The sequence below is a fragment of the Chelonia mydas genome, chromosome 6 (genome assembly GCF_015237465.2).
Source record: "Chelonia mydas isolate rCheMyd1 chromosome 6, rCheMyd1.pri.v2, whole genome shotgun sequence".
Classification (NCBI taxonomy): Eukaryota; Metazoa; Chordata; order Testudines; family Cheloniidae; genus Chelonia; species Chelonia mydas.
Window position 1 is genome coordinate 61,848,653 of NC_051246.2, and position 17,353 is coordinate 61,866,005.

The following is a 17,353-nucleotide window of genomic DNA, read 5'->3' on the forward strand; positions in this document are numbered from 1 at the left end:
GTTGCAACTGGCTGTCACACCTGGCTTGCCCCCTCTGCACTCTGACCACTCCTGAAAGAGTCTCATGCTTGTGTTAATGCATAGCCATTTGGGACGGTAGTATTAGGGTGAAACTGAAAAGGACCAATCCTGGTGGGTGTTTGGGGAAGCTTTGAAGAAGCAGCTGTGTGTGTCTGGGTGAGTGATGGACGCTTTGTCAGCTGAGAGTGTATGGTATGTTTTCAGTTTTTAGTGAATGCTAATGATCTCTGATGATTGTGTTGCATCCCTAGGTGGGGAAAGCCCTTTTGATGGAAGGGTCTAGTGCCTGTGGCAGATATTAAGGTGTCATGTAGCACAGGGGCCTTCAGGTGCCAGGAGGTAGATGTTTAATTGCCAGCTCCTGGGTAAAGCTTGTTTGTAGTGTGGGCCGTGCTGAGAGCTTTTGTTTATGAGCTGAGAGAAGGGGAGGGCTGCAGCTGCTATATAAATAGCTCTGACAGGCTGGGATCTAGGGAAGAGAGATTGGGTTGCTATGGAGATTGATCTGAATCAGATTACCTGCGGCTCTTGTTCTCCAGCCTGTGCTTGTGTAGTGGCTGTGTGGCTTTACATGTGCTGGGGAGCATGCCGTGATCAGACTGAAGGGATAGGACAGAGGAAGGAAACAACTCCGTGGCCAGTATGTGGCAAGATGGTGAAATCAGCCACTAGAGCAACCAAGAGCCTTAATCATTCTGGGCTCAGCCCTGTGAAGCAGCAACAACATTCCTGTCTGTGGGGTGCATACCATCTGTTTGCATGTGAATGATTCTGTTTCTGGTAGCGTGTGTGGGGGTTATGATGAACCTAGCTGCCTCTGCTCACTAATGACATGGTGGGAGCTAACCTTAGAGAAACAGTGACTCATAGGTGCCAGAGCCAGAAGGGACCATTATGATGATCTGGTCTAACCTCCTGTATAACAAAGGCCATAGAACTTTCCCAAAATAATTCCTGGAGCATAGGTTTTAGAAAAACATCCACTCTTGATTTAAACATTGTCAGTGATGAAGAATCCACCATGACCCTTGGTAAATTGTAGCAGTGGTTAATTACCCTCACTGTTAAAAATTTACGTGGATTAGACAGTGGAACTCAAATTAAAATGATTTAGAAAATGAAATGTGAGATGGTGTTCATTTTAATTTGAGTTCCACTGTTAATCTGCTCCCTCTTCACTGCCTTCTGGTTAGGTGGAAGGTTCAAGTAGTCAGAATGTGCCTTCTGCCCTGTCAGTAAGGAAGTTTTCCTGCTTTAGGAGACACTTGTGCTCAAGGCTGAATGTTGTTAGATTCTTTTTGCTATTGTATGTCTTTCGTGGGGTTTTGTCTTCCTTGGTACTGTGCCTGCTATGGTCCAGCTGCAATAGACAAATGTGTTGCCACTGTCTATGTCAGGCATGCCTGCAGTGCTTCTAAAATGCATCCTGTCCACATACAGACCTGCACCCAGGTATTGGTATCTTTGTTAGGAGTACATATCCTCTGCCTGCATTGTTGCCCTGAAAGGGTGGAGGGCAACACCAAGTTGAAGCAGTTAAACTGGTGCAGCAAATCCTTCCAACTCTGCCTTCAGTGACTACTCTACATTTTGCTGGCTTCCCAAACTGACCCTAGAGCACCCAAGGCCTATTTTGGGTTGTTCTCAGCTTAGCTGCAGAACTGTGACATAAAACCAGAACTATCGGTTCCATGTACTTATTTGTTAGTATTGCAGTAGTACCAGATGCCCCAAATGGATTTGGGACCCTATTGTATCGGGGACTTTTAAAATACAAAACTTCTATTAGACAGACTAGTAAATGTTAGTACAAATGTTGTATGTAGCCAGAATTGAAAACTCTCACACGAGAAATGGTAGTTTGTCTTCTGCTTCTGTTAGAGATCATTGCAAACAAATGCCACATCAGTCAGACCAATGGGGAAAATAACTGCACGAAGTGTACTGACCCACTTTAAAACTACATCCTGAGATGGGAGTTGCTGGAAAGAGAAAACAGAACTTTGATGAAATGATACTAAAATTACAAACACACTCATTGGGCAAAGCTACTCCACACTGAATGAATGTTGCATCTCTCATACCTCCTTCCTCCCCCTTTGAATTATGTAGGGATCACTACCACACACATGCAACTAGCTAGTCCTAACATACTTGCTCCTGTTGACTGGGAGATACCTGTCTCAGGATTTTCAAGGGGTGAAACATGAGAGACAAGGAACCTTAGTTCAGCTGAAAATTAGGGATCAAAGCTGCAGGCTCTGCTTGATCAAATTCTTATTGAAGTGATACGGCCTGTATCCCAGCTGAGGATCAGGTCCATAATATACAAATAAGAAAACATACAAACATACAAAATGACACATACAACAGTAATCAGGGTGCTGGGGGATTCACCCTGATCAAAGAGATTGCTGGCTCAGTTGTCTGTGGCCAAGGTGTTTACAATATCGCCAACTCTCGTGATTTTTGGGGTGGTTTTCACCTTTCTTATGAAAACATGATGAAAGGCTGCAAACTCATGAATATTCTTATTTAAAGTGGCCACTGGCCACTATTACTGTCGGGCTGAAGCCAGCAAGATTGCCACCATTTCCCTGTGGTCTATCTGCATGTGGAAGTGAGACTGCCCTTAATAAAGTTGGCCGCTACCTCACTGCCCATAGGTAAAATGGCTGCCACTCTATGGTTCAAGGAGCTAGCCAGGACAGAGAAACTGTGAGGAGCAGCAGAGACACTGTGAAAGGCTGATAGAAAGAATGAGGGGGAAACAGGATTAAGGGGTTGCTAGGGAATGGGGTCTAGGGGATTTTCGATTGCAGGAAGGAGGGTGATGGGGGGTGCAGAGGGCAGTGATGCGGGGGGGATCTGGAGAGGATAGAATGGCAATTCCTCCAGCTTGTGTGTGGCGATGGAGAAGGGAAGTCCCTCCAAATAGCCAAGGGGACAGTGTTGCCAACTCTAGCGAACTGGAAAAAAAGATAAACAGTGAGGTGGCTAAGTTTGCAGACAGTACAAAATTACTCAAGATAGTTAAGTCCAAGCTAGACTATGAAGAGTTACAAAGGGATCGCTCAAAGATGAGTGACTGGGCAACAAAATGGCAAATGAAATTCAAAGTGCATGTTGGAAAACTTAATCTCAACACTACGTACAAAATGATGAGATCTAAATTAGCTGCTACTGCTAAAGAGAGAGATCTTGGCATCATTGTGGATAGTTCTCTGAAAACATCTGCTCAACATGCAGCAGTCACCAAAAAAGCGAACAGAATGTTAGGAACCATTAGGAAAGGGATGGGCAATAAGACAGTAAATATCATCGTGTCGGTATGTAAATCCATAGTATGCCCAGACCTTGAAAACTGCATGTCCTGGTCACCCCATCTCAAAAGAAGATATATTAGAATTGGAAAAGGTACAGAGAAGGGCAACAAAAATGATGAAGGGTATGGAACAGTTTCCATATGAGGAGAGATTAAAAAGACTCGGACTGTTCAGCTTGGAAAAGAGACAATTTGGGGATGGGGGATATGATAGAGGTCTATAAAATCATGAATGGTGTGGAGAAAGTGAATAAGAAAGTGTTATTTACCCTTCCATATAACACAAGAACCAGCGTGTCACGCAGTGAAATTAATAGGCAGCAGGTTTATAACAAACAGAAGAAAGTATTTCTACACACAACACAGAGTCAACCTGTGGAACTTGTTGCCAAGGCATGTTGTGAAGGCCAAAAGTATAACTAGATAAGTTCATGGAGGATAGGTCCATGAATGGCTATTAGTGAAGATGGTCAGGGATGCAATCCAATGCTCTGGGTTTCCCTAAGTCTCTGGCTGCCAGAAGCTGGGACTGGACGATACGGGATGGATCACTTGATAATTGCCCTCTTCTATTCATTCCCTTTGAAGCACCTGGCATTGGCCACTGTCGGAAGACCAAGTACTGGTCTAGATGGACCATTGATCTGACCCAGCATGGCTGTTCTTATGTTCTTGTGGATTGATCGTGAGTCACAGGATTTTGATGTCTGCAGGAGGAGCTGTTGTAATAACACAAGAAGTACCTCTGATCCTGTGGGTTTTTTTCAGCACTGGGCACATGACAGAGCTCTGTGCAAGAACCTCGGAGCTGAGGACAGAGACCTGCCTTGCCACTGAGCTCTGCCTTCATGTATGGCTCTAGAGCAGAGAGAGGATCCTGTGGCAGCAGGAGGTAGGGGAGTGGGGAGTCGGAGAAGTAGTGCTGCTGAATGCCAGATAGAGAAGACCAGAGCAGCATCCACCATCCAAAAGACAACGATTCCCCAAGGTCTCAGAGGACAGTTTTTTCCATGGATAACAGATTTGTTCTGGTTGTAACTATCAATGTGTCTCAGGGGTTTTAATACATAAATTAGGAGGAACATGAGCCCCACCTGGAGAGAAAATCAACTTTTCCTGTCTTGGGTGGAACAAAGTATGCTGCACATCTATGAGGAGATGACACCACAACCGACGCTGCAGAGGTTGGATTAATCAGAATGGAAACTGCACCCAGAAATATCCTCACACATTATAAGTCAACTTGATGGGCTGGCGATTGATATTTTTTTTTTTTTGTATCTGGAAACAACAGTAAAGTGCACTGCGACCTCTCTCTGTCAGGATCTTGGACGTGAGGTGGTGAATAACTTCTTGCAAAGTCAAGCATTGTCTCTGCCAAATCCTTTCCACCTTTTCCACTGCTCCCTGAAGTGATGCAAAAGATAGGAATGAAAGGGCAGGAGTACTTCTGTTTGTCATTTTGGCTATGGGTCTCAAGGCTGATTTAACTTAATATTGGACTTTCCAAGGTCTCTACCTCACAGAGGAGGTATTGGGCTATTGCAAAACCACTCCTCTATCCTGGACCAGACAGATTCAAAATGGATACTTGGAGGAAGTGATTATCACTCTCATGGACCTTAAAAGCAGTTCACAAATAGAATTTATTCTACTGGCTGGTGAAAGTCCATAGTTTAACTACCATGTTAAAACAAGTGAAACATAGCCCTGAGTTCCTCCAGCAGGGCCTCAATGTGGGTGTATAAGAGTGTCCAAGCAAAAAAGGACAAGTCTCTGTAGTATAATATTTATACTACGTCCAAGAAAAGGAAGTTTTGTACAAATCCCACATTGAATGCTTTCTTAGGGCAATGGCCCTTATTCCAGCCCCGCAAAAGTCATAGAACATGACTTTGGAGCCTCATTTTTGTCCTTACAGTGCTAGCCAGATAGAACCCCTGTAGGAGGTGTCATTATACTGCCTATCCGTGAAAGCAGACATCCCAATAGCTACTATCTCTAATCAGACAGATTTTATAAATTGGGAGCTTTCTCTGGTGACACCCAGTATTATACTTTTGATTCGGACAACTAGCCCTAACAACAGTTATAGCGTTCATTTCCAAGTCCATTCTGTTCTATATAGGTTTTTATACCATGCCCATCATCGTAGTTTCAGCATGCCTTCCATTAGCACAATATTCAATGTGACTACATGTCTGTCACGTTTTTTATGTGCTCATCCTCTCCCCTCAGAGAGAGGTGTGTGCAGTGGGGTGGTTTTCCCCTATATATACCTGATGCTATCTATTTATGTTAGAGAAGGCAGGTCAAAGAAATGTGCCTTGCACTTAGAGCAGAAAGTGGTGAGGATTGTGATGCTCCTTTGTTCCTCAGGACATGCATTTCCCAGACTTGGACTACCTCTGGAGAAAATTCAATCTCCTGCACAGATAAGCTTTACTCTTATTGTTGAGAGTTCCATTGTGCCAGAGAAGCGTAGTTGTCAACCATGGCCTTTTTGTCCTGGATCTTTAGATGGTCTCTTAAATAACCTGGGCTCAGACCATGGAGCACTTTTTGAAGATAAGGACTGAAACTTTGGACTTAATTTGAAATTTTATGGGAAGCCAGTGTAGAGAGTAAATTGAAAAAATATTTTTTACAGCCACTGACAATCTCAAGACAGAGAAGACGTGTCTCCTGTATTGAGATTTGCTAGATGGCTATATATCCTTCTAGACATAAATTCACCAAATCCTATGTATTGGACTTCAGTCTTGTAGATGATGCCATTATTGACAGAAGTTTTCTCAATGTCTTAGTACCAAGGAGAAGATAGAGAATATATAATATACTTCATTTTAGATGTCCATATTTAAAGGATGATCCTTTTTCTCTCCCTTGAGTCACGCTTCTTTGAAAACCCATTTATAACAGATTTGTGGACTTTAGCACAGTGAGGAATAGAAATATTTACCTGTGCTTAACAGAAATTTTTCTTTCTTTGAATGATAAGAGTCACAGATCTGGCCCACCCTGGAGATAAATGGAACATTCAGAGTAGAAATAGTAATTGACATCCAAAGACCTGAGTTTGTTTCGTTAAGAGGAATTTCCTATGCTCTGCCTTAGCATAAATTGTTGTGCTTTTCCCTCAAAATATACTTAGAACAATGTGTAATTTAGGAAAGTGGAATTGAATTATCCTGGCTCTGGAAGTTTATCTCAACTGGAGAGGACTTCAGGCATTGGGGCATTCCCCTGCTGCCAGTAACTGACAGGTCTGGTTCTGCTCCCGAACTGCAAGCAGGCTGAAGTATCCATGGTAATGGATCTGTGGACCTTATTTACTAGAAGAAAACATTTTTTTTTAGATAAACACAGATAAATTTTCCTATTGTGTATTATAATTCAAAATAAATAATAAATGCATACCATTCTTCCTGACTGAAACAGTCAGGGAGGGGCATGTGTGCAGATGTTGGACAAGGATAAACCACTGGAACTTTTAGGAGAACCCAGTGTAATATTCTATGTTGGATATCTCCAAACAGGAGAAAAATCCTCCTTGATTCCCTCCCCCTACCTCACATACCCACTTTGTGTGAATGAGTATATTTTTTGTTGTAATTATGTGCATAGATAGGCTCTTCTGAAAAATAAGAGGCTAAAACTCCAGAATATGGTGCAGATCTTTCTGCCAGGAGCTATGCTACAATCTAGACTCTAGGTGAGTGTCTACACTGGAATAGAAGACCTGTGGCATGGCTGCAGCTGGCCTGTGTCAGTAGACTCTGACTCACAGGGCTTGGGCTGCGGAGCTAAAAATTGCTGTGTAGATGTTTGGGCTCGTGCTGGAACCTGAGCTCTGGGAGACTGCAATGGAGGAAGGTCTTGGAGAGTGTCTTATTTCCTGTATCTAAAGACTGTCCTCAGAAAAAGTATGCCAGTGTTAAGCACGCGGGACAGAGCAGTCCCTCAGTGTCAGACTTCCTGCTTTCTTGGAGCCAAGAACGCCTCCTAGTTCAGGTCCAAGAGGCCTGGAAAGGAGAGGAAAAAGGAGAAGATTCAGGTCAGGATCTGTTGGCTTCCCCAGGTCTCAGTGTCTTTAGGTCAGAACAAGTCGGCCAGATCTGGGGCTTGGAGGAAGAACAGCAAAACCTCTCCAATAGGCCTCATTCTGTCTCCAAGAAAAAGCACCAAGCTTCCATTTTAAAAGAGAACTTAGTAGTTAAGCACTCTCCTTATCCTCATCTACAGAGAAGAAAGACCTCTCAGACTTCAACCTTGAACAGAAGGAGAGAGACATCAGGGAACTCTTTCCCCTCCAAACGGCTTTATCCCCAGGCTCCTAAATGCTGTCATCATCCTAGATATGAATAGCAGTACTCTATACATCTCTGAAGAAACAATGAATTGTAAGGAATGGGAGACAGCCAAAAAAGAGAGTGCTTTTCTCCAATTTACCAAGGAGAACCCTGCATCTCTTCCATCTGGTTATGGTGACCATTGAGAGTGTGAACAATCAACCAAATATGAGAAACTCTGAGGCAGTCACAAAATTTCTACACAGAGCTTAAAGCTAAATCTCCCTATGTCGCATTTCCCAAGGTTGATATATTCTCTGCCATCACGACACTATTAAACTTACCATATATACTCGATCATAAGCTGGTTCATTTATAAGCCGACCACGCCAAGATGGATAAGTAAAAATGGAAATTTTCATGACCCATTCATAAGCCGACCCTATAATTCAGGGGCTGGCAAACTTTGGCTCCCAGGCCATCAGGATAAGCTGCTGACGGGCCGAGACGGTTTGTTTACCTCAAGCGTCTGCAGGCACAGACGTAAGCCTAAGTAAAAAACGTGTCCCGGCCTGCCAGCTGCTTACCTGATGGGTCAGGACCAATGTTCCCTCTCATTTTTGACAGGCCATGTGCACAAAAAATTTCTTCTGTTCAAATTTTTGTGCTCGCGGTGTGTCACCGTGTGCGTGGGGTTTAGGATCTGTGTGCGCGCGCACATCTTAGAGGGAATAGTGACCGGGACAGCAACTTTTTCTTTGACTGATAAAATTAGTGGAGGAAGAGGCTTGAATTGTGTGTGTGAGTGAGTGAGTGAGTGAGTGGGATAAATAAGAGTAATGGGATAGAATAAAGCAAAAGAGAATATAGTTTGAACACCAGGAAACACTTTTTTACTGCAAGATGCATTAAGGTGTGAGAGAGGCTTACAGAGGAAGTGGTGTGAACCCCATTGCTTGGGACTCTTTTTTATTTATTTATTTATTTATTTTGAATTATGGGTTTTTTAATCATTAAAGATTGCACCCAATACACATTGGACAAGATAATTTACATCTGCAAAGAACAGAGCTTACTGTAGAGTTGTCAGTCCCATTTTACCAGTTCCAGAAAAAAAGCCTGCTGCCATATTTAGCAGGCTTCAAATCTCCTTCAATGGGTGGATTTGGCTCTGGTCTTGGTCTGGAATGATAGACATTCTGAGGGATAGGTCGGTCTGTCTACACTTTTGTGACCCAAGGAGAAGATACTGTAGGGAACAGTCCTGCCCTGACCTTCATGTAGCATTGGGAAGATGAAACCTCAGAGGATGAGACCTAAGAGGATTTTTCCTATTGTTACCCATTTTGACCTGAACAGTTAATCAAAATTCAGGGTTTTATGGGCTGCTTCCACTAGGAATCTGATATTTCTTTGATGCACTTCTGTTTATTTATAAAGAATGGTCAAAAATGTCCTGTTTCCCTGAACACAATAGGAATAAAACAGGAGGCAGTTTCTTTGCCCCTGTTTCCAAGCTTTTTTCCAGCGAGCACACTACCCAAAAGCACACTTTCTCTCTCTCTCTCTCAGGTTTTTCCCAGGGTGACATGCCACAAGTGCTTCTCTGGTTTTGTCTGGGGCTTCCTTGATGCCTTCTCTGTGAGCTTTTGGGGTTTTTCAGCTGCTTCTCTCCACACATACACAAAACTCCCTCAAACAATAATAGCTCCCTGCTTTTACATTCAGACCCCAGGAAAAAACCCTCAGATAGTATGGTTCAACTCTAGCTCCAGCCTTGTATGCAGCCTGAGTTTTGAGTAGCGGCTCCTATTGGTTTCCACTATCTGTTCCGTAAAGGAACATAATTGCTTTTTACATTTATCCTGAATGAAGGGCTGCTGTTACGCCCATTAGCCTCACCAATGTTTCACCCAACTCCCAGCATAAACGCTACCTTTAGCTGTTGTTTCCTGCTGTTTCTCTCAAGAGTTCATGCTCAAAATTACATTGTGGCCATAAATAAAATCCACTGGGTGGTGCTGAATCCTGTTGCTGTGATGAGAGGATGGGTCTTGCTGGGTGTTTGTCCCTAGCACAGTCTCTAGTGTGCAATCCTGAAATTCACTTTAGATCTTTCTGCTAAGTGAGGGAGTGTTCTGGTTTGGAGCCTAAAGTACTGGCTGGACAGTGCATATCAGTCTGGGTAATTCAGAAAGGACACAAGAGAAGCAAATATGAATGACATGGCTTCATGCAGATGGAACAGGATCTGTGGGTGGTCAAGACTAACATAAAAGTGGGATCTATGGGGAAAGGGTGGCAAGGGACCAGAGTTATGTATTTGTGTGTCAGCTGTTTCTGTTGCGATGAGTATGTGAGAGGCTGGATCCATGAAAAAAGTCCCATTGCTTTCAGTGGGAACAGGAATCAGGCCCTTGAGGAGGAATGGGATGCTTAGCTTTCCAAGGGAATGTGACTGTCCCCAGGGTGAGCACAAAGTTCTGTTGTCCATCCATGATCCACCCTCCAACTTTCTCTCAAAGTACTACCCTCTAAGATCATGCCTCAGGCCCTCACACAAAACTCTGTTGCTGGTGCACATGACCCTATCTTCTCTCCTGGTTTCAGGTTGAACTTGTCAGACTTTTCCATGTGGCTTCTCTTCCCTGAGGCAACTGCAGCGACTGACTGGATGACTGGCTGCTGGCTCAATGATCAAGAGATTCACTGAGATGACCTAGTGAAGGGGACGGGACAATGGTGCAGAAGAAGATCTCCCCGCAGTTACTTGACTACCTTGTGATCGTTGGGGCCAGGTAACCTAATAGCCTCCCCGCTGTGGTTTTGCCAGCAGTGGGAGGGAACAGTAGACCTGGCACCCCCTAGCTGTTCTCTCATCAAGTGCAAAGTAAATACTGTTCAGAATATATATAGAAGACTAGAATGCATAGAAGGTGCAATTTTGAAATGTATCCTATGAGAAAATTATTAATATAGGCTAGATCTCTGGCTTTCCCTTGAGAAAGAGTTTTATTAGCCTGAAACCCTGGAAGTTAATTATCCATAAAAAAAAAAAAATCAGCTGGTGTTGCAATTCTAGTGTTAGTCCTTTCACTAATACTCATTTATGTAAGTTCTTGGACTGCTCCTTCTATTCTTATATGAAAATTAAGAATGACTTTTAAAATGTTTTTTATTAACTAGCAATAAATACAAGGGTTAACATACTCATTCAATAGTCAATTAATACTGAGTGCTTATCAAATACAGAATTGATTCTTACCGTATTTGTCAGATACACAAGTAGCATTTGTTGCTGATGCTATTTCCTGCATCTTTTTACAATACTTCACCATCTTTCCTTTTCATGAGAGGGGCTTGACAAAACAAAAAGTTTGTGTTGACTAAACAGGGAAATAATTTATTTGTTAGATGATTTATTTTTATTGGCTTACAAGGCTAGCTGGACTTATTTTAGAAAGAAGTCTGTGACCAGAGTAATTTGTCAACTGTACTTTAATTTTATTTCTTGACTTCTCTGTAAGAAATATCAGTCCTCGCCAGATATAGGTGTCTGACTGTTTGTTGAGAGAGGAGGAGAAAACATTTAATATATGTTTAGTTTCTTTTAATACACTTTATTAACTGGAAACAAGGAAGAAACAGCACTTTCTGACCAGAGATCTTTCTGTGGGCCACCAGTGGTCCATGGGACAACAGTATGGGAATTACTCTAGTAAACATTTGTACGTTAACCAGTTTTTGCAATTTGAAGGCTATAAAGTGTAAATTCACTTTAAAATTTTAAACACAGAAAAATACATTTCTGTTTACTAAAACTTAACTTTTTAAATTTACAGGATGAAATCCTGACTCCATTGAAGTCAATGGGAATTTTGCCATTGGCTTTAGTGGAGCCAGGATTTCACCTATGTCCTTTAAGATTATCAAAAGCAAAAATATTGTACTGTGCTTTATCTAATAAGGGAACAAAAGTTCTTTTTTCTGTGTATGCTAGGATCATTTGTTTGGTTGGCCTTGTACATGAACAAAGTGCTTATAATGTACTTTTTATCTTTAAAAGAAAACTAGCAGTGTTTGCTTTCTCACTGTTTCCCTTTATTGCTAGGAGAATTTGAAATGTTATTCCCTCTTTGCTTTCTATAGACCCTTCAGTTTGTGGGTCTAGTACACTTCTAATGCAGTTTTATTAAAGTTTATACATTATATATCAATTCAAAGAGTTCCATTATTCATGATTTTATTATGTTTCTGCTACAGCAGTTTCTTAGTCATGCTCTCAAGAGTGTGGTTTTCTCCCCGCATGGGCCAATCTCTGTCTGAGTTCTCCTCTGCAGCTAGGGCCCACTTTGCATGCCCTGGTAGGATATTATGATAATTTGAGGCTCCTAAACGTTCTCTCGCAGTATGTCGTCCTCATAGGTCACAGTGATTTGTAGGTGATCTGTGGCAGGTGGAACACATGGGACATAAGTTAGCGCGTCAGTGATGGGGAGTCTCACTTAGTTTAGAGTCCGCTTGAAGCAATTCGCTATGGCTGTGGTGAAGGTGCATTGTCCAGTTCTACGGACCTACAGTTTGGTAAATTTCCATTGCCACTGGTTGGGAACTGATTCCAGTTTTTCTTGTTGAATTTTCCATCTATTTCTCAGGTAATAAAAACCCTGCATTTGGACCAAGCTAGCTGAGTTTATGCTCGCAGGGCCAAGTCTGGAGGAGAAAAAAATCTGTGTCTTCTCTGGCTAAGTGTCACCCAGAGATATATGTAGTTGGTTGATTTTGATTTATAAAATGCAGGGAAACTTCCCTTCTCAAGAAGATGCACTTCTGCAGTGACGCACCTATGGATCTCTTCCTCTTTGTCACACTTGGGGATGTCTGCTCCCCCTTGTACCTCAGTTTTGACATTATGGACCATTCCTTTCCCTTCCTATGATTCTGGTCCCCTATGCCTTCCTTTCCCGGTTGTCCTGGGCCTCCTTGTATGTCTACTGACTGAGAAGCTGTGCTCCCTTTAGGTATTGGAGGAGGCAGAGGTTGAAGCTCATTCCATATGGACTAGACAGGTTGCATGTGGGGTGGCCAGGGTTTATGTTGGAATTGCCCAGCTGGGTAACTGTGTGATTGTGTTCTTTATAGGCAGCCAAGCAGTGATAGTGTGGCCCAGACCCCTGAGCTGCTGCGACGTTACCCTCTGGAAGACCATGCAGATTTCCCTTTGCCTCCCGATGTGGTGTTCTTCTGTCAGCCGGAGGGATGCCTGAGTGTACGGCAAAAACGCATGAGTCTGCGAGATGACACCTCCTTTGTCTTCACACTCACAGACAAAGATTCGGGTGTCATTCGCTATGGGATCTGTGTCAACTTCTACCGCTCCTTCCAGAAGCGAGTGCCCAAGGAGAAAGCAGAAGGCACTGGTGGGCATCGAGTTCGGGATGGACAAAAACCCCCAAAAGCTGGGGATTCTTCCATTGCCCAAGAGGAGGTGGGCAATGAGAGTTCAGAGAGTGGCTCTTCACTGAAGACACCAAGCACAGAATCCACTCCAGATGTCAACCGGTCACCTCGCAGTAAGCGTGTGGCCAGAGGCAGCCATCACTCCCGGAACAGCACCCTGACATCCCTGTGCATCATTAGTCATTACCCCTTCTTCTCCAGTTTCCGTGAGTGTTTATACATCCTGAAGAGGCTAGTGGACTGCTGCAGTGAGAGGCTGCTGGGCAAGAAGCTGGGGATCCCTCGAGGGGTGCAAAGGTATGTGGGGTAGGGGAAAGAGGCCCTTTCTCTTACTCTCCAAGGGCTGCAGTCCTCTGCTTCAGCCTCTGCTCTAAATTATCTGTATGTGTGTGTTTGCAGGAATAGTGGAGGTGGTTACTGTTTGTCTGTGCTGAGATGTTTCTGTTCTAATTCAGCTTTGCAAGAGGGAGGGATCTGTGATAATTTTTGTAAAAATTCATAGTTGTCTAATTCAATAACTGGATTTTATTTTAAACAGTAGTGCACCTACATGAAACAGAGGCAGTACCCTGCTAATAACTCTATCTAAATCTGATCTATCCTTTCTAAATCTAGACATTGATACCGTTGTCATATCTGTGGCATCTGAGTGCCATGGTGATGCACAACATGACTGATATAATTTTGACCATGGAGGTACAGAGACAGAAATTAGAATCATAAGTAAATAATACAAAGAATTTCAACTCGGGGAAAAATGTAGCTAATGCATTTGAGGAGAAATAATCTGAAATAAATGCTAAATGGGAAGGAGGAAACCTGAGCAGCAGGAATAGCTAAGTGAGACCAACTGGTGGTTTGTTGTGATAAATGAAACATGATCTTAAAATGTGAAATGATAGCTGAAAATCCCAGTTATATGGGATGCATACACAAAGGAATATTTCACCATGGGGCAGGGAAGGCATAGTACCTCTTTCTACAGCCATAGTGTGACTGCACCTGGATTATTGTGTTTATTGCAAAAGGTAGAACATATACAATAGGAAACAATCCTGCCCTGATGTCAGATACATATGCTGGGTTATAGTTTTATCTCTAATTTCTGACTGTATAAATACCTTGCTAGTGGTCCCAGGCCTGACTTGGTGGGTGGGGGTAGGAGAAGATATCCATGCTGTTAGGGCAATGATCTGCTAGTAATAATGTTACACCTTAAATCTCCTCAGGTGCCATACTACCATAAGAGAGCAAGATGGATTTTATTCTGCACCATGCATCGTCAGTGGATTTGCCAGCCAAATTCCGGTGTCAGAATCTTTCTTGGTGCCAACATCAGAGGCAGAACAAAACTAGTTGGATTTTCAGATGAAAATTTGTGGCTCCCTGGCTTTAGCTGAGTTGTAAAATGAGCTTTGATAGACACTGAGACAGAATAAAGCTGGAATCTCATATCAATTTCAGTTACTTCTCTGATTATAACTGCACTTTAGAGAGAGAAATAATTTCTGGTGCTGGCCGGATGGAGTGTGCAACCTGGAAGGTTCCATGGTGGTAGAAAATGGCCATTCAGGAGTTAAGAGAAGCTGAGCAGCAGATAGGGGAAAGTGGGGGTTGGGGGGATGACCAGGAAGTGAAGGGAGTGTATGGGGAACAAATATTTAATAATTGGCTCTTCAGTCTAGCAGAGAAGGTAAAACATGATCCAGTGGCTGGAAGTTGAAGCTAGATCAATTCAGACTGGAAATAAGGTGCAAATTTTTAACAGTGAGATTAATTAACCAGTGGAACAATTTACCAACGGTTGTGGTGGATTCTTCATCACTGACAACATTTAAGACTGGGTGTTTTTTTTTTTAAAAGCTCTGCCCTAGGAATTATTTTGAGGAAGTTCTATGGCCTGTGCTGTACAGGAAGTCAGGCTAGATGATCACAATGGTCCCTTCTGACATTAGAATCTATGAATGCAGGTAATGGCTGGGGGCATGGGCTGTAAAGCTGTGTGTGCAGCATCAGGGAAGTTTAAGCTGCAGGCTTTCATTATCATAGGACTTGGAGACCCTAGAGAGCACGAAAAGAGGGTTTTGAGGTGAAGGCTGCATGAGAGAAAGCTGCTTGCCCCACGCTCTGGGAGAGTGAGTGTGCTAAGGGAGCAGTCTGATGTCCTGTATACTGGGAATGGCTGGAGAGTAGAGTTTAAAAAAAAAAATGTTCCTAAAACCAAAGCTGTGGTACTCTACCCACCAGAGTACTCTTAAATTCAAAATTCTGTCTGTATTTTGATCTCCCATCTTTTCCTTATCTGGCTTTCTAGGTAGGTCCTCGGGAGCCAACTTCCTGTGGGACTAAATCCCGAAAGAATAAACATGTATGCTAGAATAGTTACCTGGCCCTGCCTCTAACATGGGGCTGTTTCACTTCAGTGGGCTCTGTGTACACTAGCTAAAGGGGAGAGACCTTCAGCTCTCCAAGTGGGAAATGATGTTTAATCACTTTGCCAGATTAGAATATCGCAGAAGGGCTTGAGGATGAGATTATTCTCTTTACTGGCCATCCATTTCTCTAAAATGCTAAGGAACTTCACAGACTAGCTAGAGGAATCTGTAGTCCTGTCAATGAAATGGGATACTTTAGCTGTTTTACAGGTCACAGCAACTTTGCTCAACAGTTTAGGACAGGAAATAGGAAAAAAAGAATATTATATCAAGTGAAAACTGGAGAAATTTAGTGAAACTCAATGTAATTACCTGAATTGGAATTTGGGCCAGATGCCAGGATCCCCAAATTCTTCTGAAAAATGCATTGGGATTTTTAACTGTTTGGGCTCTGGTTTCGTTGCCTCTAGCAGCACAGAGTTTTATAACACTGTGCTGGGACATTGGTTCATTGCAGTCTCATGGGGAGTGCCACCCACTGAATCCTGTTCTGGGGTTTCTTGAGAGATCTCGACCCTGTTTAGCTAATGAGATCTGATGAGACTCTAGTCCCAGGTGGTATAGCCGTGACTGTTCTCACCACAGTAAGATTTATGTTCTTAATGCCTTTGCTTTAACAGAGTAATTTAAACACCTGCTATCCCTTCCTCTTCCCTGGCTGGACGGTGAGAACTGTGTTACACTGTTTTCTGCTGCCTGGTAGTCTTTGGGTAATCTGGCCTTCCATGGAGGAGCCTGGCAAAATTCTGAGTGGAGCAGCTGCAGAATGTGTCTATGGGACTGTGTTAACCTCATCATTCTCCCCACACAGGGATACCATGTGGCGGATTTTCACAGGTGCTCTCCTAGTGGAAGAGAAATCCAGTGCATTGCTACATGACCTGCGTGAGATAGAGGCCTGGATTTATCGCCTGCTCCGCTCACCTGTACCTGTTGCAGGCCAGAAGCGAGTGGATGTGGAAGTCTTACCACATGATTTGCAACCAGCCTTGACATTTGCTCTTCCTGACCCATCCCGCTTCACGTTGGTGGATTTCCCCTTGCATCTGCCCTTGGAACTTTTGGGAGTGGATGCTTGTTTGCAGGTGCTGTCATGCATCCTTCTGGAGCACAAGGTGAGAGGGAGAAGATGTTTGTTGGTTGGTCGGTCTATGGCTTCTAACCAGTACAAAGACAATTAGAAATCTAACAATGTTGGTGGGTAGGACTGATGTCCCTCTGCGGTTCTAGGAATAGTTTGCATGTGGGAGGCCCCACTTGAAGTTCCAATCTGGGAGGGTCTTGCTTTCTGTGCAGAGTGTTCAGACGTTTGTTTGTGGAAAGACTTTTGCTGATGCACGATCATCCCATCTAATAACAGCCAAGTCACATGGAGGCAGAGCAAAGTCTCACATAGCCCTGTGGAAGCATCAGGAGAAGGAGAGGTTTATTTTGGAGCTCCTTTTGTGGGAATCCCTGGGCTGGATGAATGATGGATATGGTGCTAACATGAGTTGTCTTGGCCATAGGTGGTGCTGCAATCCCGAGACTATAATGCTCTCTCCATGTCCGTGATGGCATTTGTGGCTATGATCTATCCACTGGAGTACATGTTCCCAGTGATCCCACTGCTCCCCACCTGCATGGCTTCTGCAGAACAGGTATGTTACATTATCTCATCAGCTGCAACTTCAGTTCTATCCTGCATTCTTCTGCTGTAAGAACTCTGTCCAGTGTGGGGTGACCGGGTATTTTAGGGAATAAAAGGCCCCATCTCCAAGTGGTTGGTCTCAATTTACTACAAGTCAATAGCAATCTGATATTATTTTGATCCCTTCACG

At 43.3% G+C, this 17,353-nt stretch overlaps 1 protein-coding gene across 50 annotated transcripts in view; it reads left to right on the forward strand.

Moving 5' to 3' along the window:
• The window catches only part of MADD (MAP kinase activating death domain), a 124,572-nt gene that overhangs the window by 13,530 nt on the left and 93,689 nt on the right, over positions 1-17,353 (forward strand). For 27 of the 50 annotated variants that reach the window (XM_043550056.1, XM_043550051.1, XM_043550063.1 and 24 more), the window contains exons 2-4: positions 12,781-13,395; positions 16,345-16,648; positions 17,042-17,173. In XM_043550056.1, the coding sequence (XP_043405991.1) occupies positions 12,781-13,395; positions 16,345-16,648; positions 17,042-17,173 (1,051 nt within the window). Of the gene's footprint in view, positions 1-10,248; positions 10,437-12,780; positions 13,396-16,344; positions 16,649-17,041; positions 17,174-17,353 lie in introns of all 50 variants that reach the window. The other 23 variants (XM_043550054.1, XM_043550083.1, XM_043550088.1 and 20 more) reach the window with 1 other exon arrangement.